General features: G+C 45.5%; 1 protein-coding gene across 1 annotated transcript in view; it reads left to right on the forward strand.

Moving 5' to 3' along the window:
• LOC126474735 (uncharacterized) overlaps nucleotides 1-24,896 on the forward strand; it is a 575,439-nt gene that overhangs the window by 9,231 nt on the left and 541,312 nt on the right. Inside the window, exon 2 of the mRNA XM_050102214.1 lies at nucleotides 11,653-11,904. Within this exon, the coding sequence (XP_049958171.1) occupies nucleotides 11,653-11,904 (252 nt within the window). The remainder of the gene's footprint in view (nucleotides 1-11,652; nucleotides 11,905-24,896) is intronic.

Here is a 24,896-nt window from a genome sequence, read left to right on the forward strand (position 1 = left end):
GCCGAATTGCTCAACACGTGGGGCGTGAGGTCTCCACAGTACATCGATGTTGTCGCCAGTGGTCGGCGGAAGGAGCACGTGCCCGTCGACCTAGGACCGGACCGCAGCGACGCACGGGTGCACGCCAAGACCGTAGGATCCTACGCAGTGCCGTAGGGGACCGCACCGCCACTTCCCAGCAAATTAGGGACAGTGTTGCTCCTGGGGTATCGGCGAGGACCATTCGCAACCGTCTCCATGAAGCTGGGCTACGGTCCCGCACACCGTTAGGCCGCCTTCCGCTCACGCCCCAACATCGTGCAGCCCGCCTCCAGTGGTGTCGCGACAGGCGTGAATGGAGGGACGAATGGAGACGTGTCGTCTTCAGCGATGAGAGTCGCTTCTGCCTTGGTGCCAATGATGGTCGTATGCGTGTTTGGCGCCGTGCAGGTGAGCGCCACAATCAGGACTGCATACGACCGAGGCACACAGGGCCAACACCCGGCATCATGGTGTGGGGAGCGATCTCCTACACTGGCCGTACACCACTGGTGATCGTCGAGGGGACACTGAATAGTGCACGATACATCCAAACCGTCATCGAACCCATCGTTCTCGCGCGACTGCTACGGTCGCAGGTTCGAATCCTGCCTCGGGCATGGATGTGTGTGATGTCCTTAGGTTAATTAGGTTTAAGTAGTTCTAAGTTCTAGGGGACTGATGACCTCAGCAGTTAAGTCCCATAGTGCTCAGAGCCATTTGAACCATTTGAACCCATCGTTCTACCATTCCTAGACCGGCAAGGGAACTTGCTGTTCCAACAGGACAATGCACGTCCGCATGTATCCCGTGCCACCCAACGTGCTCTAGAAGGTGTAAGTCAACTACCCTGGCCAGCAAGATCTCCGGATCTGTCCCCCATTGAGCATGTTTGGGACTGGATGAAGCGTCGTCTCACGCGGTCTGCACGTCCAGCACGAACGCTGGTCCAACTGAGGCGCCAGGTGGAAATGGCATGGCAAGCCGTTCCACAGGACTACATCCAGCATCTCTACGATCGCCTCCATGGGAGAATAGCAGCCTGCATTGCTGCGAGAGGTGGATATACACTGTACTAGTGCCGACATTGTGCATGCTCTGTTGCCTGTGTCTATGTGCCTGTGGTTCTGTCAGTGTGATCATGTGATGTATCTGACCCCAGGAATGTGTCAATAAAGTTTCCCCCTCCTGGGACAATGAATTCACGGTGTTCTTATTTCAATTTCCAGTAGTGTATATGTATAGATAGAAGCAGAAATAGATAGAAGACAGCTGTATAAGACAATACGCTAGTACACCGAGAGGAATTTTAAGGAGACTAAATGGGAGCCTACGTATATTCATCGTTTACGGAATTATTACGGTTTTGCACTTTAGACAACTGTGACCTGGTGCCGCGAATATGGCAAACTCCCATAATCTCCCGTAGTTCCAGATCGAGCCAACTCAGTATGCGAGACGACTTGGCCGGCAATCGGCCCGAATCCGGCTGCGGAGGGAACTTTTGCGCAAGTTTGGCGACCCACTTGCCGGGCCAAGTGGCTGCGGCCCTAATCCGGACGCCTTCTAAACCGCGCCCCACTTCCTGCCCGGCCCACGCGGTATTTAACATTCAGCCCGCCGCCGGCTCGTACATCTCTTCATTTCTTCAGTCGCGCTACCGCCCTGCGCCAACAACGATGCTCTCTGGAGCTGGAACGAGCCATGCATTACGGCGGGATCGTATTTAACGTATGACGACGCTGCTGAATGCTGCGTATTAAAACTTTACTGACCGTGCGGCAGTAACAAACGAAACTGAGTTCCAGAATGGCTAACTTTGTCAGTTAGTTTCGCACTACACACAAGCGGTTTAAAAACTCTGTGAATAAAGTAGTGAGACTCCCCAGTATAAAGTACGCCAAAACGTCATTCTCCTCGTGACCATTAGAATTACGCCACCAGTATCCAATGGCAGTTCCACCTTAGTAATACCACGTCTTATGTTTTCTTTGCCAAGTTTTTCGTCATAATATCCGCCTTTAGCGACGCTGCTGTAAAACCCACAACCTCCAAATCGGGTGCCGGTGGCCGGAAAACCAGGAAATGGACATAACAATTACGCTAATGATCATGATGCTTTTTGTCACTTTTCAGAGAATTAACGAGCAACCACCAACGGAGTCCAGACAGAGATTTCCCCTGAGAAAGAGGAGGAAAGGGAATGGACTAATGGCCGAAACCTCTTGGCATATGAATTCCCCATGATTCAGCAAAATTAAAATCATCACCCTCGAACTGGAACCTCACATGAACATCGAGTGTAAGAATCTTTCGTTACGAGTGTATAATCTCTCTCAAAGGGTTGCTTTTGGCCGGCCGCTGCGGCCGAGCGTTTCTAGGGGCTTCTGTCCGGAATCGCGTTGCTGCTACGGTCGCAGGTTCGAATCCTGCTTCGGGCATTGATGTGTGTGATGTCCTTAGGTTAGTTAGATTTAAGTAGTTCTAAGTCTAGGGGACTGATGAACTCAGATGTTAAGTCCCATAGTGCTTAGAGCCATTTGAACCATTTGGTTGCTTTTAACGTACATTTTCACGAAAAACATCCGGTATATCGTTGTCATCGCTGTAGCTATTCCCCACATTTCTCAAGAAATGTGGTGTCACGCACTACACATATTTTTGTCTAATAATGTTAATACACTCAGTTTGAATCAAATCATCTTCAGCTCTGCGAACATTTCAATCGTGAATCATGTCCTCAAACACGATTTTATGCCAAGTAATGGTGAGCGTTGATCCACTATTTTATAGACGCCAGTTATTTGGCGTAAAAATCTCAGCTGAAATTTTAGCTTCGTACAACTGAAGATAGTCTGCAATGTCGAAGCTGTAGCTCATCACGGTTTAATGTTGAAGAGAGTAGTTTGGAAGAACAAATAATGACATTTGCACAAAACTTTATCTAGAGATGTGAGGAAAGATGTAATATGAAGAGAAACGTCACTACTCTGAAATTTTAAGCTCTTCGTAGGTACGAGCTATATAGGTCGTCGCACACTAACATTATGGCGTAATAGGAGTGAGGGATTGACACCTTCAGACGCAATTCTCCTGTGTTACGGTTAATAAATCACATTGTAGGAGTGAAAATGCCACGGCAACTGGAAACGTACTACAAAGTTGGAAAAACGGGACAGTAAGATTCTTCTTGTCAATACGCCTAAATTTCACACAGATTGTGCTTACAATAATAAATTTTCCTTGTTATTGAAAAGTTCATGAATCACTGACTATAACGTCCTCTTGGCAGTCTAGTGCAGTAACCGCCATCCACGCGGTTGCGTCAACGGCAAATGCTCTCTACTTCTTAATTTTCATCTGTCATGAAAGGAAAGAAAAAAATAATGTCTCTGTGGTAATTAGGTGCATGAAGTGTATTATCGTTAAAGTGAATGTATTCGTGAGGGGGAACTAGTAGTACAGAACTTTCATTGGCATCACATTTACGTACGAAAAGGATCCATTGATGAACATTGTGCCAATCTACGCTCACTTGACTGCTTAATTTGGATGCACTCATTGCTAAGTACAAAACATGTTCAGCATACCATAGTAGCTACATACGTGGCTTTAATACTAGCAGTAGTTAAAGTCGCCGCAGAGGTTCCGAGAGCTAAAACATCGATAGCCTCTAAAAATAAATACAGTGTTAAGTTACATACATGATATAAATATCAATACATGTATACCATGCTTCTAAGCTACTACAAACTACTCTTAACATGCTCCTAAGTGCCCCAAAACAGGTACTTCATGCAGTCGGTAGCTAAATATTTTCCAGAAAAGCCTTTATGATGTCAAAAATCATAGCTTTTGCTGCTTGCTTTTCGAATAATAACTTCGTATGAAAGACACAAGCTCTTTTTTTTGCGTCTGCCAAGACTCTAAAACTGGAGTAACACGGTAATTTTATCTCTCATACTCCCCAGTACACAGAAACAAACTGCTGCTCTGCAAGACAAGTTACTCTGGCGGTTATCTGCGGTGCATTCCTAAAAGCCTCCCAGCACTGACGTCTACCTCGTTGAGTGCGTTTTATTTCTTCTTTCCTAGTCAAGAAAAAAGACAAAAAAAAGGAATGTTAAGGGAGAGCGTAACAAGCCACAATGTTTTTAGGCAGCTCTATTTTGCTGTCATGGCCGGGTTAGGGCTATTATGCTGATTGTCTGATGGCTACAGTGTTCTAGAACACTGTCAGTATTCTCAGTAGCATTTCGTCTGCTTATGTAATACATTGTTGTGAACGATGTTTCTCCTTGTTTTAGTTGTTACGCATTTCTGAGAGAAATCACAAAGTGCTTAAATGTAACCAGCATTCACATATTATACAATCAACTCTATCAAATACTTTTAATGCGTCTTCTACTGCCGCCATCGTAGAAAGGGGAAATTCGTGTAATACATTGTTGTGAACGATGTTTCTCCTTGTTTTAGTTGTTACGCATTTCTGAGAGAAATCACAAAGTGCTTAAATGTAACCAGCATTCGCATATTATACAATCAACTCTATCAAATACTTTCAATGCATCTTCTACTGCCGCCATCGTAAAAAGGGGAAATACGTATTGCCCGACCATGTCTTCACTTCAGCCAGTCCTCATCTGCTTTATATTATCAACAAATATTTGTGAGTTCTTAGTATGATGTTAACGGAGGCCGAGTGCATGTGTCAATAGTTAAGTTAAATTCTTTGCCGTACCCTCATATGGCAAGAGATTAGAACACATAATGCACCCAGGAACATTGTTAAACTTGACACAGTTTTGATGGTATTGCTGTTATGGTACAGGAAGGCATAACGTTGCCTGGGCATATTGCCGTCCATGTCTTTGGATACGGCAGACTCACTAGTGAGATTTTTGTAAATCTGTACTCCTACGATATGCGCATCTTTTCGTGAGTGCATTCGGCCCTCATTTCATTTCTGTGGATGACAATGCACGAGCTGTCGAACAGTGCAGAAGAAGGTAACAAGAGGATTTTCGGCGAATGGACGGACTTGGCAGTTTCTCTGACTTAAATCCCATCGAGCTCTTCTGTGATGTGCGTTAGGGGAAGACGGGTTGCAGCATGTCCTCATGACCAACAACCATCCAGCTGTTGTCAACCTTCAGTCTGGAACCACGCGACCGCAACGGTCGCAAGTTCGAATCCTGCCTCACGCATGGATGTGTATGATGTCCTTAGGTTGGTTAGGTTTAAATAGTTCTAAGTTCTAGGGGACTCACGACCATAGATGTTAAGTCCCATAGTGCTCAGAGCCATTTGAACCAAAACTCTAATTATCCTCTTTTCTCCCAATTCTGAGTGTTCTAATTCGCTTTTCTTCTGTTCTTTTCCTATATTTTCTGATTATATTTTCTAGCACACAGCTGAACAACAGTGGGGACACTCCATACCTCTTAGTTGTCAACCGCACTGGTGAAGGAATGGAATACCCTGCAAAACGAACTCCTTACGAATCTTGTGGTCAGCATGGGAGCACGTTGCAGACCACACCTTACCGTCTGTAGTCATTACATGTCCCATAAAGAACCAATCCCGCCCTCTGCAACGCCAAGAAGGCAATCATGAATCACGGTGACTTCAGTGTAATTATTTTCTTTTTTTTCTTTGTTGTGATTTCATTCCCCTGCCCCATGTGGGCAGGGGAGGGCTGTCAGCAACACAATACGCTCTTCAGCCAAGTGATATGACAGCTAATACAAGAAGAAAATGTTACATATAAGGCGATAAAAAAGGGGGACATAAAACAGAGTAAAGCGAGATAATGGAGATAAAAATACACTGACATGGAGACGTTCATGGAGGGACAATTAAAAAAGTCTACATAAGATTAAAAAAAACACAGCTCGCGATTCGTAGAACATAAAAACGACACTGAATTCACACGCACAGGTTAAAAGTTGGCCACAGTATTAAAAACACTCCAGAACAACACAATTTAAACCTACTTGGATGACACACGATGAAGAATAAACTGCCAGGTGGGCCCTGCCGAGGGAGAGGCCTGAGAGGATGGAAAAGGAGGGGAGAGCAAGGTGCAGCAGGGGAGGGAGTTTTTGTCTTTTTTTTATTTTATTGAGTTTCGATTCCCCCCGAAGGGGGAGGGCTGGCAGCAGCTTAGTACACCACTCTTCAGCCTACAGAATTTGTTTTAAAAAGATGGAGATAATAAATAATAAATGTAGGCGATAAAATCGGTGACTTAAGTGGTAAAATGGCGGAAAATTGTGGAACTTAAAACATAAAAATGGCTCTGAGCACTATGGGACTTAACTGCTGTGGTCATCAGTCCCCTAGAACTTAGAACTACTTAAACCTAACTAACCTAAGGACATCACACACATCCATGCCCGAGGCAGGATTCGAACCTGCGACCGTAGCAGTCGTGCAGTTCCGGACTGAGTGCCTGAACCGCTAGACCACTGCGGTCGGCAAAAACATAAAACAAAGGGTTGATGATGCTAATAAAATATACAGGACGCAGACAGGTAAAATAATAGACAGACAATTAAAAAACACGGCGACTGTCTGGTTTCTGTTTACAAGAGATATAAAATTCACACTCAGCAACAGCATGATATCTGTTCGCAACACTTTGGAAGACACGCAACATTGAACACTCACTCGACCACTGCATTAAAAAGTTGGCACAAATATGACATACCATAGCCGAGGGCAGAGGCGGGGGGGGGGGGGGGGAACTGGACAGATGATGGGAAAGAAAAGGGGGGAAGGAGAGTAAAAACGAAGTGGGAAGTGGGGGGAGGGGGAAGGAGCCAATGGAGAACCAGGACCCATAAGAGTGGGGGGGGGGGGGGCTGGGCAGATGCGACAGGGAGTGGGGAAAGGCAGAGGAGGGGAATGCAAAAGGACTTGGGGGTGAGGGGGAGAAGGGAGGCAGAGAGAGGTTTGGTGGGGAAAAAGCAGGTTGGATGGGGGGGGGGGGGAAGAGGGAGCCCAGGGAAAGGACAGAGGAAAGGAGGGGGAGATGAGGATCAGGGTTAATAGGAGGGATGGATGAAGGGAGAGAGGGCATCATCTGGGAGGGGGAGTTGACGAAAGCCACCTTGGGAAAGGAGATGAAGGGTGTAGAGATGGAGGTAGGGGGGACACAACAGTGAAAGAGTGGCAGAGGGCGGGGGTTGGAGAGGAGAGGAGAGGAGCAACCAGGGAATGAGGGGGGTCAAGGCGGCGGGAGGTGTAGAGTATGCGGATATGTTCGAGGAATAGGAGCAGATGGGGGAAAGGAATCAGGTCATAGAGGATCCACGTGGGGGATGGGAGGCGTATAGAGAAGGCAAGGTGGAGTGCATGGCGCTTTTGGTCTTAGAACAAAATTGTCATTTATGTTCAGTTCATTGCGCATTTCTTTCAGTCACTTTCCTGCACTATACTTTTTTTTTAATTGGTGACAGTTTCATCGATCTACGAGGGATACCCAGAAAGTAATGTACCGCATTTTTTTTCTCATACGAAAACAATGCAACGAATGCGAAACGATACGTACGTATTATTTGACGTCTCCTGAGTGAGCGCACCTAGTTTCCGTCACTTCCGACAGATAGCGTAGCTGCAGGACAGTTTCAAAATGGCATCTGTAGGTGATGTACGTTACAAGCAACGTGCCGTCATTGAATTTCTCGCTGCAGAGAAAGAAACTTTGGAGAATATTCACAACCGCTTACGCAAAGTCTATGGAGAATCTGCTGTCGACAGAAGAACAGTTAGTCGCTGGACACAGTGGGTGAGGTGAACAGAACGCGGTTCGCCGGAGCTCCACGATTTGCAGCTTTCGAGGAGACCGTCCACGGCTGTCACACCTGACAGCCCTGGCCTAGCCCCCTCGGTCTTCCACTTGTTTGGTCCATTAAAGGATGGCGTTCTTGGAAGACATTTTGAGGACGATGAGGAAACGATTCATGTAGTGAAGCATTGGCTCTACCATCAGGACAAAGATTGGTACCAACAAGGCATACACGCCCTTGTTTCACACTGGATGAAGGCCATAGAACGGGATGGGGATTACGTCGAAAAATAGGGTGCTTAGATAAAACATCATTATTTCGTTTCTGTAATCCTCATTATGTTTAATAAAGAATTATTGAAGAAAAAAATGCGGTGGCAGTGGGAAATCGAGCGAAAGTTACTTTCGTCCTAAAGTTTTGCACACCATTGGCGTTTGTCAAGTGATTGTACACTGAGGTGACAAGCGTCATGGGATACTTCCTAATATCGCTGCGTTTCTCCTTTTGCCTGGCGTTGTGCAGAAACTCGACGTAGCATGGACTCAACAAGTCGTTGGAAGTCACCTGCAGAAATACTGAGCCACACTGCCTGTATAGTGGTCTATAATTGCGAAAATATTTTCGGTGCAGGATTTTCTGCACGAATTGACCTGTCATTACGTTTAAGAGGATACACGTCGACCGATGCCCGTGGCCAAGTCACTCTCCCGAATTGTCCACAATGTTATTTAAACCAGTTGCGAAAAATTGTGACACACTGACATGGTGCACTGTCACCCATAAAAATCCTATCGTTGTTTGGCGACATGAAGTGCATGAATGGCTGGAAATGGTCTCAGAGTCCTGTTAATGATCAGTTCACCCGAACAGAGGATCAGTCCATTCCATGTAAACACAGCCCACACCAATATGTAGTCACCACCAGCTTGCACAGTGCCTTGTTAACAACATGGGTCCATGGCGTCGTTTGGTCTACATCACACTCGGACCCTACCATCAGCTCTTACTAACTGAAATCGGGACTCATCTGACGACGGCGTGGTTTTCCAGTAGTCTAGGCTCCAACCGACATGGTCATGAGCCCTAGAGAGGAACTGCAGGCAGTGTCGTTAGCAAAGGCACTTGCGTCGGTCGTCTGCTGCCACAGCCCATTAACGCCAAATTTCGCCGCACTGAACAAACGGAGACGTTCACCATATGCCCCACATTGATTGCTGCGGTTATTTCGCGCAACGTTGGTTGTCTGTTAGCACTAACAACTCTACGCAAACGCCGCTGCTCTCAGTCGTTAAGTGACAGCCGTCGGCTACTGAGTTGTCCGTGGTGAGAGGAAATTCATGAAATCCAATTGATGTACTCTTTCTACGGGGTCAAACTATTCTCCCAACCAGTTTCAATGATAAGAGACAAACAATCAGTTACCTTTAATGGTATTAAAGGAAATGATTAATTCGCCCCAACGCTTCACTTTAGATTTTGCATTTATTGTCACATTCTTCATTGTAAACCACAGAACAAGCAAGTGTAACAATGAGAGAATATTTGCAATCGTAATATTTCCTATACAATCTAAGAATTAATAAACAATAGGAATCTAAAATTAGTCCTTTTTAACAAACATTTTTAATACCATAAACAATAAAGATCAACGGTTAGTAAAGTCCCATAAACTTGAGCGAGGATCACCTTTTCAGTCTCTGAACGAAGTCAATAGGTGATAAAGGGGACTATCAGACGTACATTAAATGTTACACCTGATGTGTCGACAGAAGTGCCGACACAGTGTTATTTTGAGGGGGCCGATAGGCACGCTATCTAACGCAGACGGGCGTGAAGTCTGGAACAAGATACGTTATGACTGCTATCAAGAAAATACGTAGCTTTGGAATATACTTAACTTTATTTACTCCTTGTGATACATCTCTCTTGGCTATACAAATGAGACTCGTAAGATACATGCACTGTTACAATTGGCGCCTTGCTAGGTCGTAGCCATGGACTTAGCAGAAGGCTATTCTAACTGACTCTCGGCAAATGAGAGGAAGGCTTCGTCCGTATTGTCGCTAGCAATGTCGTCCGTACAACTGGGGCGAGTGCTCTATCGTATCTCGAAACCTGCCTTGTGGTGGCGCTAGGTCTGCGATCACACAGTGGCGACACGCGGGTCCGACATGTACTAAATGGACCGCGGCCGATTTAAGCTACCACCTAGCAAGTGTGGTGTCTGGCGGTGACACCACAACACCATTAAGGACGATCACTCATTAAGAATTGTAACCCTAAATTAAAGACAGACCGAGCAACCGACATCAGTCGTGGCTAGGCGGATTACCAAATAGAAACTCCAACACTGCCTTGAATATAATTAAATAGAACACTTAAATGCCACGGGGACTAAACTCCTTAACACAAGAATATATACACAATAACGACTAAAGTTAAATATGCCTATGTACTAAACACAACAGATATTGGCGAACATTAACATAATCTCGCATTTCGGACATCCATAAAATTAATTGACTCTATCTCTCCGCCTGAGAGTACAAGGTTATTTAACATTTTACAACGTGCTTATCCAAACAGTGACATACGCCGTCCATGGAAAAACAACGGTTTGCAGAAGGTCCACAGCCAAAAAATTTTTCTTTTTTGTTTCTTTACGACGCTCGCCTTAAATCACTATGACGTACAAATGCACGATCATGTAAGGGGGCAGTAACACACACGCAAGGCAATTTTTGATCAGAAACTCAAAGCAGAGAAACGTTGCCACACAGTGACTAATATCACCCACAACGCCGAGAGATTGGCCCCGCCAGATGACTACCGTTGCACTAACTAGACGAAAAATCTTACTTTCAGTGACGATACAACCTTCTGGAGGTTATTGACAGCCGCAGACGGACTTTATAGCTTCCCCAGCCCATGAACGGAAACCAAACGTTGTCCACAGATTTACGGCCTCTTGTGACCTCACGCCCCGGGTTTTTGGGCCCATCCAGACTTGGCATAGAGGGACCGAGCGTCCCGCTGCAGAACGATCGCCCAGGGCCAAACACTCGTCTCAACTCCGTAGTACGCCCTCTGCACGGAACACAGCGCCTCCTCCAAGCAGGCGCGCTAGCAGCGCGCTCGCGGAGGCTCCGCGACACCACCTAGGAAAGCGCGGAAACTCCAAACAGGAGTAAACCAAGGGAAAAACAGGAAACTTGGTAAACGGCACGGTTCACCGGTATTATCGACACATTCTTGACACTGTGAATCACGAAATTTTTATCTCCCTAACGATTTCCGAAATGTAATGTCCCATGCGTCTAGCTCCAACTACAATTCTGCGTTCAAAATCTGTTAATTCCTGTCGTGGGACCATAATCGCGTCGGAAATCTTCTCAAATCTTCTCATATGAATCAAATTGGTTCAAATGGCTCTGTGCACTATGGGGCTTAACATCCGAGGTCATCAGTCTCCTAGGACTTAGAACTACTTAAACCTAACTAACCTAAGGACATCACACACATCCATACCCGAGGCAGGATTCAAACCCGCTACCGTAGCAGCAGCGCGGTTCCGGACTGAAGCACGTAGAACCGCTCGGCCATACCGGACGGTTCATATGAATCACCAGAGTGCAAATGACAGCTCCGCGAATGCACTGCCCTTTTATACCTGGTGGACACGGTGCTACCGCCATCTGTGTATGCGCGTATCCGTGACTTCTATCATCTCAGTGCATGCTGTGTTTGTGTTACATAAAGCGATAGGTTAGGATGTGTGTCGAAGGCAGAGCGGCAGAGCAGGTAGTGGTGCAGCCCATCCTACACGGTGATCTTTTTGCAGGAGTCGGAGCCCTGGCAGTCGGGGCCGGCCGACGCCCGCTGCGACCCCGGCGTGCTGGTGACGCTGAGCGCACCCCGAGACACGGCCGACGCCGACGCCGACGTCGACGCCGACGACGAGGCTGGTGCCGACGAGGCGAGTGGGGGCGGCAGCGGTGAGCAGAGGGTTCTGCACTGGGGGCTGTGTGCTGAGCCGGGGACGGCGCCCGTTCGCGTCGTCCTCACCGCCCCCGCCAACGTCGCCACGCTCAGGGTGAGCCGACCAAGCAAGTACTCTGCACCCTAGCCGTGACATAGGGAACGTGACACGATTCTCTGTTAACTAAACGAAGCATTTTAACCTCCTTTTGCTAAGTTTATTGTTACTGTACAATGTAGGTTTCACGTAATGAGCCGTTTTTCTAGCGCAAGAGGTTTGTTCTTGGACAGTGTTCGCCCTGGGCAAAGCACTGTTTTCACACTACTGGCCATTAAAATTGCTACACCACGAAGATGACCTACTATAGAAGCGAAAATTAACCGACAAGAAAAAGATTCTGTGATATGCAAATGATTTGCTTTTCAGAGCATTCCCACAAGGTTGGCGCCGATGGCGACACCTACAACGTGCTGGCATGAGGAAACTTTCCAACCGATTTCTCATACACAAACAGCAGTTGACAGGCGTTGCCTGGTGAAACGTTGTTGTGATGCCTCGTGTAAGGAGGAGAAATGCGTACCATCACGTTTCCGACTTCGATAAAGGTCGGATTGTAGCCTATCGCGATTGTGGTTTATCGTATCGCGACATTGCTGCTCGCGTTTGTCGAGATCCAATGACTGTTCGCAGAATATGGAATCGGTGGGTTCAGGAGGGTAATACGGAAAGCCGTGCTGGATCCCAACGGCCTCGTATCACTAGCAGTCGAGACGACAGGCATCTTATCCGCATGGCTGTAACGGATCGTGCAGCTACGTCTCGATCCCTGCGTCAACAGATGGGGACGTTTGCAAGACAACAACCATCTGCACGAACAGTTCGACGACGTTTGCAGCAGCATCGACTATCAGCTCGGAGACCAATGCTGCGGTTACGCTTGACGCTGCATCACAGACAGGAGCGCCTGCGATGGTGTACTCAAAGACGAACCTGGGTGCACGAATGGCAAAACATCATTTTATCGGATGAATCCTGTGATGGTATGGGGTGCCATTGGTTACACGTCTCTGTCACCTCTTGTATGCATTGACGGCACTTTGAACAGTGGACGTTACATTTCAGATTTGTTACGACCCGTGGCTCTACCCTTCATTCGATCCCTGCGAAACCCTACATTTCAGCAGGATAATGCACGACCGCATGTTGCAGGCCCTGTACGGGCCTTTCTGGATACAGAAAACGTTCGACTGCTGCCCTGGCCAGCTCATTCTCCAGATGTCTTACCAATTGAAAACGTCTGGTTAATGGTGGCCGAGCAACTGGCTCGTCACAATACGCCAGTCACTACTCTTGATGAACTGTGGTATCGTGTTGAAGCTGCATGGGCAGCTGTACCTGTACACGCTATCCAAGCTCTGTTTGACTCAATGCCCAGGCGTATCAAGGCCGTTATTACGGCCATAGGTGGTTGTTCTGGGTACTGATTTCTCAGGATGTATGCAGCCAAACTGCGTGAAAATGTAATCACATGTCAGTTCTAGTATAATACACTCCTGGAAATTGAAATAAGAACACCGTGAATTCATTGTCCCAGGAAGGGGAAACTTTATTGACACATTCCTGGGGTCAGATACATCACATGATCACACTGACAGAACCACAGGCACACAGACACTGGCAACAGAGCATGCACAATGTCGGCACTAGTACAGTGTATATCCACCTTTCGCAGCAATGCAGGCTGCTATTCTCCCATGGAGACGATCGCAGAGATGCTGGATGTAGTCCTGTGGAACGGCTTGCCAAGCCATTTCCACCTGGCGCCTCAGTTGGACCAGCGTTCGTGCTGGACGTGCAGACCGCGTGAGACGACGCTTCATCCAGTCCCAAACATGCTCAATGGGGGACAGATCCGGAGATCTTGCTGGCCAGGGTAGTTGACTTACACCTTCTAGAGCACGTTGGGTGGCACGGGATACATGCGGACGTGCATTGTCCTGTTGGAACAGCAAGTTCCCTTGCCGGTCTAGGAATGGTAGAACGATGGGTTCGATGACGGTTTGGATGTACCGTGCACTATTCAGTGTCTCCTCGACGATCACCAGTGGTGTACGGCCAGTGTAGGAGATCGCTCCCCACACCATGATGCCGGGTGTTGGCCCTGTGTGCCTCGGTCGTATGCAGTCCTGATTGTGGCGCTCACCTGCACGGCGCCAAACACGCATACGACCATCATTGGCACCAAGGCAGAAGCGACTCTCATTGCTGAAGACGACACGTCTCCATTCGTCCCTCCATTCACGCCTGTCGCGACACCACTGGAGGTGGGCTCATGATGTTGGGGCGTGAGCGGAAGACGGCCTAACGGTGTGCGGGACCGTAGCCCAGCTTCATGGAGACGGTTGCGAATGGTCCTCGCCGATACCCCAGGAGCAACAGTGTCCCTAATTTGCTGGGAAGTGGCGGTGCGGTCCCCTACGGCACTGCGTAGGATCCTACGGTCTTGGCGTGCATCCGTGCGTCGCTGCGGTCCGGTCCCAGGTCGACGGGCACGTGCACCTTCCGCCGACCACTGGCGACAACATCGATGTACTGTGGAGACCTCACGCCCCACATGTTGAGCAATTCGGCGGTACGTCCACCCGGCCTCCTGCATGCCCACTATACGCCCTCGCTCAAAGTCCGTCAACTGCACATACGGTTCACGTCCACGCTGTCGCGGCATGCTACCAGTGTTAAAGACTGCGATGGAGCTCCGTATGCCACGGCAAACTGGCTGACACTGACGGCGGCGGTGCACAAATGCTGCGCAGCTAGCGCCATTCGACGGCCAACACCGCGGTTCCTGGTGTGTCCGCTGTGCCGTGCGTGTGATCATTGCTTGTACAGCCCTCTCGCAGTGTCCGGAGCAAGTATGGTGGGTCTGACACACCAGTGTCAATGTGTTCTTTTTTCCATTTCCAGGAGTGTATATTTGTCAAATGAATACCCGTTCATCATCTGCATTTCTTCTTGGTGTAGCAATTTTAATGGCCAGTAGTGTACCTTGTCTTTTTATTTCCCAGAGATGTTTTGCAGAAATTTCAGCGTCATTAGTGGACTTTTTGTCTTTCTACAAAACAGGAAAAATCTCTTTACTACTTTTACTCATATAAATTTGAGTTTTTAAGTCAGAATTTACAGTTTTGAAAAAGAAAATTTTGTACCGGATGGTTATAATTAAACTTTCCATATTTTACACGATATAACACGGAAACTAACTACTGTACGAGTACAAAAGTAGCATTAATGCCCAGAGTATGGGGTAATGATTTCCATCCATCACAGCGCCACCGTCCAGTTTAAACTATGGCCACCACATGATCAGTCATCTGGATTCATAGCCTCTCACACGTGACGATTCGCAGCACTCTTATTGGCGTGTCAACATGAGCTTGGACAAAAGGTACAGGGCATTGCTGGTGAAGCTCTGTTATCAAAACAACAGTAATGGTGCAGCTGCACTTCGACAGCATCGCCGTCTGAAAGGAGCATGAGGATGACATTCGAATCAACTGGAGAACTGAGTGTCGTTCCGGGAAGAGGTCGACGACCGGTTGCACCACAGATTGATGAAATCGCTGTTGCTATGGCAGACCGCAATTCCCGATCGTCAGACAGTGCGCTTGCTGTGTCACGGCAGTTGAACATCTCGTGGTCGACTGTACTGAAGGCGCTTCGAACCATTCCCAAATGGTATCCGTACAGGGCCCTTATGGTACAGCAGCTTGCACCATAGGACGCACAACGAGGTGTTCACTTCGCTCTACACTTTCTCGCAAGGATTGAAGTTGACGAGGGCTGGCCCTGGACCAGCCTATGGACAGAAAAAGTTCACTTTTCTCCGACGGGTGAGGTGAACACACAGATTTTCCGAGTCCGTGGAGATCTTCACCTCCAGTCACTGTTCCACTGTTCCTCTGTATGGTGAACGTGTCACCAGATGATGTGGCTTCACCGTTACGTTAATCATTGGCTATTGTTTTTTGAACAGCACCAGAGACGTGCAGTGCGACTGGCCAGCGTTATTGCGATATGCTTCGGCAGCATGTCATATCCGCCCTACAGGAGAGAGACGCGTTGAACTCAACAGCTTTCATGCAATATGAGTCTCACCGCACATTGCTCGTGACGTTCACCTGCTTCTCCGAAACGATCGAATTATCAGCCGATCGTTTCCAAATGCTTGGCTGGCACGATCACTTGATCTCTATCCATGTGATTTCTGGTTGTGGGTCTACCTGAAGGACAGGGTTTACGAGGGGAACATTCATACATGTGCAGATCTGAAGCGCAGCATACCAAGAGAGGTAGCCAGGATACCTGCGGCGATGCCTCGTTCTGCAGTGCAGAATGAAATCCTGCGCTTTCAGACTGTTCTGGACACTTATGAGCATCATATTGAGCCCATTTTGTAGCAGTATGTACCGGTATGTAATGGGGTGATATACCGTAGCAGCACATTAAAACTGTTTCAATTGAATTGATTCTGCATGTCGTTGACATTACTGCTACCAAGTTTGATACTCGTACGGTATTTAGTTTCCGTGTTATAACGTGTTAAATAAGGAAAGTTTAACTATAACCTCCCGGTGTATTTTTTCCTATATTTTTATGTTTCTTTTTTTTATTGTAGTTGTTTACTTTCACAATTTGTCATCTGCAACCACACAGAAATTAATGTAGAACAGTTATTTACTTCGAAATTTTAAGACTGGGAATGTCACAGTGTGTGTGTGTGTGTGTGTGTGTGTGTGTGTGTGTGTGTGTGTAAAGTTAATGGGTGTTTTTTATTTAATTTCTACCTTTTTCTGTTTATATTTTCATTTTTTAAATAAAAATACGAAAATGTATTAATTAAATAAACAAAACCCACCCACACCCACACATACACACACAAAATTGCACACACAATTAGTTAATTTGAAGCGTAAGAGTAACATTTTCAGTCGTTAAATTGTGAAGTAGGTAACTGTTCTACATTAAGTTTTGTATGAGTGCAAATAACAAACTGAGAAAGAATCAACTGCAAGAACAAGCCTCAAAATTCAGGAAAACGACAGCGCTTGGTAACAAAATATATATAAAAAACTTTGTCTGTTTGTCAGATTTATAAATACTGTCTCAAAAGTACAAGTATTAAAGAGCGTTTTTCCTGTTCTATAGAAAGATAATAAGTCCACTGATGATGCTGAAACTTCAGACAAACATGTCTGGGAAATAAAAAGAAAAGATAAAAATTGTGTTTTGCTCAAGACGGACCCTCTCCAAAAGCAAAACGGACAAGAGAGCTTCAACCATAAGATAATTATTTCTACACGAGACTGAGTCCAAACGGGGACAAAGCAAAGATAAACTCTTCAACTTGTTAAACTATGACTTAAACTACGAAAGTTGCTGACAATTCTCACAGAGCTGCATATGTATTTTACAAAATGCAAGCCCACACTCAATAACTGATTGTGCCAGGTCATATGAAATTAATACAATGCTTGACAATTGCTAAGGAACAGAGACATAGCAGGATAACAGATACCAATAACGTTCATGTTTGACACACATCAAACTCCCAACATAAAGGTCGATATCGGATTCTCAGTATGGAACATGCCCTCCTCGGACACTAATAAACATTTTGCACTTGTTATTCATGCTGGCTATCAAACTGTTGAGGAGTTCGTAGTGAATATTATCCCATTTCTCTCTCAAAGCGGTTTTCAGTTCTTACATAGTTCGGGCAGAGGGTGTTCAATGAGAAATGCGTCTGCCAAGAACATCCCAGGCATGCTCTATAGTCTTTACGTCCGGCCAGTACGCAGCTCATTCCATACGTTCAATATCTTCACTTTCCAGTGTGTCCGACTCCTCAGATGCCCTGTGTGAATCGGCATTGCCGTCCATAAACAGAAATTCGAGACCTAACAGTAGCTCGCACAAAGATATGCAACGCTGTTCGGCCTTTGTGCACAATCCCTGCCCACATCATAACGCGTAGGTTATATCGATGACATTACGAACATGTGGTGTGTAACGTGCTCCCTTCGTTCCCCAGACTAACTGGTGGCCAGAATCAATTGCCACAATGAATCAGGGTTCGTCACAGAACATCACTCTGAACCACTGTTGCTAATCCCAACCAACATGTACCCTACACCAACGAACTCTTTCTCGACGATGGCGTGCTTCTAGGGGGATGCATTTAACAGGCTTCCGACCATACAAACCAGCCCGGTGTAAGTGCAGCGAAATAGTTCTGGCACAGACACGTGTACTGGTGACGGTGGCAAGGTCTGCAGCAATCTGCCTTCGAGTGAGATGTCTGCTCTTTTGTATCGATCGTCTTGCTATGTAGTGTCCGTCTATCACCTCCGGCATGCTTTTGCATAGCAGTTCCACGTTCAGCGCCCTTTTGGACACACCCATTACTGTAGCCACAGTTGAGTCACTTTGACCGGCTGCTCGTCCATGATCGTAAGCATTCAAATGTTGGCTTGCAGACGTGTAGCCGTACCATACGAAACGACGTACTAATCGGTTCCTCAGCAATCTTCGTCAAACACAGTACGGCATCAGCTGTCGAATGCATAAACAGTGTTCGTGCAGCTCTGTTAGGAACGGCTAAGGCCGTGGGTGAATGTGTTGAAATAAATTGTTCTGACACCTTTTCTTGAGATGAGACCATTTATTGGCAGAAAAATCAACAGATTTGAATTCAAATGGGCAACATGAGTCAGGCCTGGGGAGGCGAGGGTGAGCCAAGACATAGTGGTGGGCGAAACATAGTTCGCAGCAAACTTAGGCGAAGTTAAAGAAAAGTGGTGGCTGCTATTCAGACAAGTCCGAATGGCTTGGCGGCTACAGAAACAGAGAGTTCGGCGCCGCAGCACCGGGGGGAGAAGATGATGTTCAGAGCCACAGGGCGCACGGCAGAGAGGGAGCGTTTTCGGCCGACGGGCGGCAAGGTACCTCCAGCACAGCCACGCGATTTCCTGCGCCCTGATTGGCCAGGAGCCGAGCATTGTATGTTATTGTTATTTGTTAGTATATCTGTATTGTTTTCAATTTTGCTTTATTCTGTCTGAATTTTTCTTTCAATGCGATCATGTAGTTTCTGTACTGTGTTGTTGGTGTGTCCATGGTTTTGTGCTATGTTCACGATCATGATCATGATCATGTTAGAACAAATTTCAGTTAGAAAAAAGATAGTCTACTTATCATATTAACAGAATCTTCCGTCGGTTCTTGGTAGAACAACATTATAATAAATGAGAAGCACCAGTTTGATTTTGTTCTACAATGTTACTTTTATTGCTAACCGGTTTTCGGCTTACAAGGCCATCTTCAGACATTTACTGGGTATTATCACCAAAGAAGTTAAATGTTAGCAGACAACATTAGAAGAGAAGTAACACTTCTAGGCTGAAGTAGAAACATACAGTAAGTAACATCTTTGCAATGAAATAGTAAAAACTGAACAGTACATAAATGACAATGGAGTTGACAGGAAAACCTTTAGCACAAAATAGTAATAGCATGCCTACATAACAGTTTCTATTAATAAACAAAACTAATAAAATAAGATAAAATTAGTACTAGACAAGGCTTCATCAAGAGGTATGAAACATGGAGAATGATACACAACCAATTAAAAAAGAAGAGACAGTTGTCAATGTAAATACAGAATACATAAGGAACTTCAGCAATATCAATCAGATAAATAGAAATTAATAAATGCAGGAAAATGGAGGTGTTTGAGGGAACCTACAGTTCGAGAGTGTGGTGGTACTGCATTTTAACATTAACATTATAATCAAAGCAGTGGCTGTGTACCAGTTTTCATTAAATAAATGAGCAAAGTAAAATATGAACAGTATTTGATGAGACAACTATAAGGGGAGTTAAGCATGGACAGTAATACAAGTACAAGTTAAAAGGAAACCCTTAACTATTGAAACTACAGCCTATGTGGAATACAAAGACAACAGCAACAAATAAAACAATACTCAGTAAATGTCTGAAGATGGCCTTGTAAGCCGAAAACCGGTTAGCAATAAAAGTAATATTGTAGAACAAAAGCAAACTGGTGCTTTTCATTTATTATTAAGGACTATTTATATTTATAGCTGAAGTTAAGATAATTGATAAATTCTTCTCGGTTTATCTGCCGAGTTGAGGCATCGTCTTGAAGCTACATTTCGGCGTGTTCCGTTTCTGTACCTATAGGCGAAGTACGAGGTTCCTGTGGGATGTGGTCTTTCACAATTAGTAGGCGGCAGCATTTTCCATCGAAGGAATATTGTGTGAGCCAGTGACTTGCCGCCGTAAAAGTGCGTTCGGCCCGTTGTGGCGGCGGTAGTGGTGCTGATTATGATTATGCCTGTAAATCGGCTGCTTGCGCCGTTCTCACACCGAAGTATTTTTTCTTGCGGTACTTAGTTATAATAGCTGTCACGTTAGACAGAATGGTTGTTTACTGGTGTGTTCAAAATGTTCAAATGTGTGTCAAATCTTATGGGACTTAACTGCTAAGGTCATCAGTCCCTAAGCTTACACACTACTCAAGCTAAATTATCCTAATGACAAACACACACACCCATGCCCAAGGGAGGACTCGAAACTCCGCCGGGACCAGCCGACGGTCCATGACTGCAGCGCCTCAGACCGCTCGGCTACTGGCATGTTCACCGTCTCTTTGAGTACCCGGTCCAGTAGTAATAAAATGTTCCATCCCACAGAACACCGACGTTTTGCCTGGAGATTTCGGTGCTTCAAGCTCACGCCGTCACTTGGCGGATACCCGTAACGACTTCATCACTGAAATTAGCCCAGAAAGCCTACATTTTCGTGTAATAAACGTAATATAGTTGAGAAACGAATAGAAACGCTATACTCAAGCAGGTACCAGCCGAGAGGCAATTATATCTACATCTGCAGCTACATGGATACTCTGCAAATCACTATTAAGTGCCTGTCAGAGGATTCATCGAACCACCTTCACAATTCTCTATTATTCCAATCTCGTATAGCGCGCGGAAAGAATGAATACCTATATCTTTCCGTACGAGCTATTATTTCCCTTCTTTTATTGTGGTGATCGTTCCTCCCTATGTAGATCGGTGTCAACAAAATATTTCCGCACTCGGACGAGAAAGTTGGTGATCCGAATTTCGTGAGAAGATTCCGTCGCAACGAAAAACGCCTTTCTTTTTACGATTTCCAGCCCAATTCCTGTATCATTGCTGTGACACATTCTCCCATATTTCGCGATAATACAAAACTTGCTGCCTTTCTTTGAACTTTTTTGATGTACTCCGTCAGTCCTATCTGGTAAGGATCCCACACCGCACAGCAGTATTCTAAAAGAGGACGGACAAGCGTAGTGTAGGCAGTCTCCTTGGTAGGTCTGTTACATTTTCTAAGTGTCCTGCCAATAAAACGCAGTCTTTGGTTAGCCTTCCCCACAGCATTTTCTGTGTGTTCCTTCCAATTCAAGTTGTTCGTAATTCTAATACCTAAGTATCTAGTTGAATTTACGGCTTTTAGATTAGACTGATTTATCGTGTAACCGAAGTTTAATGAGTTTCTTTTAGCACTCATGTGGATGACCTCACACTTTACGTTATTTTGGGTCAACTGCCACTTTTCGCACCATTCAGATATCTTTCCTAAGTCGTTTTGCAATTTTTTTTGATCTTCTGATGACTTTATTAGTCGATAAACGACAGCGTCATCTGCAAATAACCGAAGACGGCTCCTCAGATTGTCTCCCAAATCGTTTATATAGATAAAGAACAGGAAAGGGTCTATAACACTACCTTGGGGAACGCCAGAAATCACTTCTGTTTTATTCGACGACTTTCGGTCAATTACTACGAACTGTGACCTTTCTGACAGGAAATCACAAATCTAGTCACATAACTGACGACGATATTCCATAAGCATGCAATTTCACTACTAGCCGCTTGTGTGGAACACTGTCAAAATTAAATCTTTATCGCCTTATATTGCAGCATCTCACACTGTGTTACGCCATATTCATTTTGATTTCCTGGAGTAGAAGCGAGTAAATGATGCCGCTGTTATGGAATTGTGACACAGGGGCATTGAATGTACAGGTGTCAGTAGCGCAAAAGAGAGCCGTGTTCACGTGCGTGGGTGTCCTCGGAGACTCAACAGGTGGCGCCCGGTGGCTTTGTTTCACTGCGGCTGCAGCTCCGCTACAGGCCTGTCTCACCCGCGCCCGCACTTCGCGGCACCCGCTTCAATAGTTGCGTACCGAACACGTGCACACTAATGTAAAACGAAAAACGATCACCCAGCAGCAATGGTCCCAAATGGATGAATTTTTATTCGCGTATCGTACAAACTGTTTGTAACCATATTGACAATGCTGTCTCTGGACAAGTTATCTCACACAATATACACATCGTTATCTTCGATATCTTACTGCTGATACACTGCAATTCTAAAAAAAAAGTACATATCCATAACATATACGTGAAGAATATTACCTTAGAAGATACCATCTCACGCTGCTTCCACCTGTTGTCGCAATGGTTCAAGGAATTTTGTAAGACCTGGTCAGACATGTGGAGTATTTGATCTTAATTATCATTATTGTCTCAGTACATGTTTTGTACAATATAGCAACATACACAGTGATTCTTATTGGTTCAAATGGCTCTGAGCACTATGGGACTTAACATCTATGGTCATCAGTCCCCCATAACTTAGAACTACTTAAACCTAACTAACCTAACGACATCACACAACACCCAGTCATCACGAGGCAGAGAAAATCCCTGACCCCGCCGGGAATCGAACCCGGGAAACCCGGGCGCGGGAAGCGAGAACGCTACCGCAAGACCACGAGCTGCGGACCGATTCATATTAACGTTCAAAAATCACGAAGCAACGTAGTTGACGCAGAGACAAGTAATTTAATGTGAGACACGTGGCGCCCCTGAAGTCGGGAAGTGACCCAAAAATGGATGATAACTGCCGGACTTGCGACGTCGCCAGACAACGTATCTCGTCACACGTGCAGCGATTGGGATCGTCGATCCTACCCTCAGCGGTAGAGGGCAGTGCTACACATCGCTCCACTAGGTTGCCATTTTCTCGAACACCTTTTGTGTGATATGCGGTAAACGCAGAAGTTACTAAATCATTATCCTGTCTGTATCCAAGCAAAGTCCGCCCTTGTAGCTAAATGGTCAGCGCAACGGAGTGTCATACCTCACGACCCGGGTTCGATTCTCGACTGGGTCGGAGATTTTTCTCTGCTCAGTGACTGAATGTTGTACTGTCCTTATCATCATCATTTCATCCCCACCGACACGCAAGTCGCCGAAGTGGCGTCAACTCGAAAGACTTGCACCAGGCGAACGGTCTACCCTACTGGAGGCTCCAGCCACCCGCCATTTCCATCCAAGAAAAGTTGTTATTATTTTATGTTTGTTTCCTTTTGTTGCTCCTATTCTGGTTCACGGATTTAACTTACAAGGGGAGCCCGCCAATTGTGAAATTCAGACTCGATTCATACTGCGCATAATAAAAGCTCATGGCCAGAGGTGTAATGTGGCATAGCACCAAGATGCACTTCTCAGCCGTTGTCGAGAAAATCGACACTTAAAAGAAACCGTTGCGGTGAAATACTCTCTACGATTAATGATTTTCTGCAGCGTCATAGCGCAGCGGTAAGCGCTGGGGTTCGTAATCCGAAGGTCGCCGGATCGAATCTCGCGCTATGCAATATTTTTTTATTATTAGTTTTTTGCAATTCAAATATATATATATATATATATATATATATATATATATATATAATAAAACTATTAATGAATTGCTTATGCATGTTTGTGAAGGCGGATCGCTCTCCAATTGTACCGCCTCCATTTTTCCGTTTGTTTAACAGGGTGTACCAAAGCTGTCCCGTCCGCACTGATTTTCGACGATGTTTTAAGTTGCGCTAGGGACCGCATCTACCTTCTTTCGAAGTTAGCAGGCAACTACGCTGTTATGGGGCGGCTCGTTTCGGCCCATTCAACATCTGTCCTTCAAGTGTAACGAGCGAGTAACGGAGTTTATATTTCATACCTGCCACAGCAAGTTTGTGTTAGTGGGGTCTCTATTGTAATTCGAACGTTTGACCTACGCTATACGTATTCGTTTCTACGTCTTCCATTAACTATACGTGGTTAACATTATGAAGACAATTAATAACATTTGTGAAATACAACTTTGTTTGCGGAAAACATAATGATGTTCGAAGTCGCCAGTTTCTCCACGACAAACGACTTTCAACAACTTATTATATGCATAATTGTTGCAACTGATTGCCGGGAATTATATATATATATATATATATATATATATATATATATATATATATATATATATATGAATTACAAGAAACAAATACTAAAAGAAAAGTTGCATGGAGCGAGATTCGATCCGGCGACCTTCGGATAACGAACCCGAGCGCCTACCGCTGCACCACCACGCTGTAGAAAATTACTAATCGTAGAGAGTATTTCACCTCAACGGTTTCTTTTAACTGTGGATTTTCTCGACAACGGCTGAGAAGTGCATCTTGGTGCTTTGCCACATTACACCTCTGGCCATGAGCTTTTGTTATGCGCAGTATGAATCGAATCTGAATTTCACAATTGGCGGCCTCCCCTTTTTAGTAACAAAAACGTAGGTCATTTACTGGTAACGACGCAATTCGAAGCTTATACTCGTTTACCTGTGATGCAATAAGCTAGGTTTCTGTTATACTGTAATTTGCTATAAATCTGTAAATAAAATAGTAAATATTACCCTAATGTAGACACACAACTGTCTAACGCAATGCAAAAATATACTGCGAACATGTGGCATGTTGAACATAAAATGTAAAATGCAAGTGATGTATGTGATGTGTTGAGCCAAGTGTTGATGAAAGAACGCCGGAAATTGGACAAGTGGAACACGGAGACTAATGAACACATCTCAAGGACAACACACATGGACCAACAGCGCTGGAAATCGCCACTGACGATGCATCACAAATAGAAGCGAAA

Source organism: Schistocerca serialis, chromosome 4 (assembly GCF_023864345.2).
Source record: "Schistocerca serialis cubense isolate TAMUIC-IGC-003099 chromosome 4, iqSchSeri2.2, whole genome shotgun sequence".
In the NCBI taxonomy this organism is placed as follows: Eukaryota; Metazoa; Arthropoda; class Insecta; order Orthoptera; family Acrididae; genus Schistocerca; species Schistocerca serialis.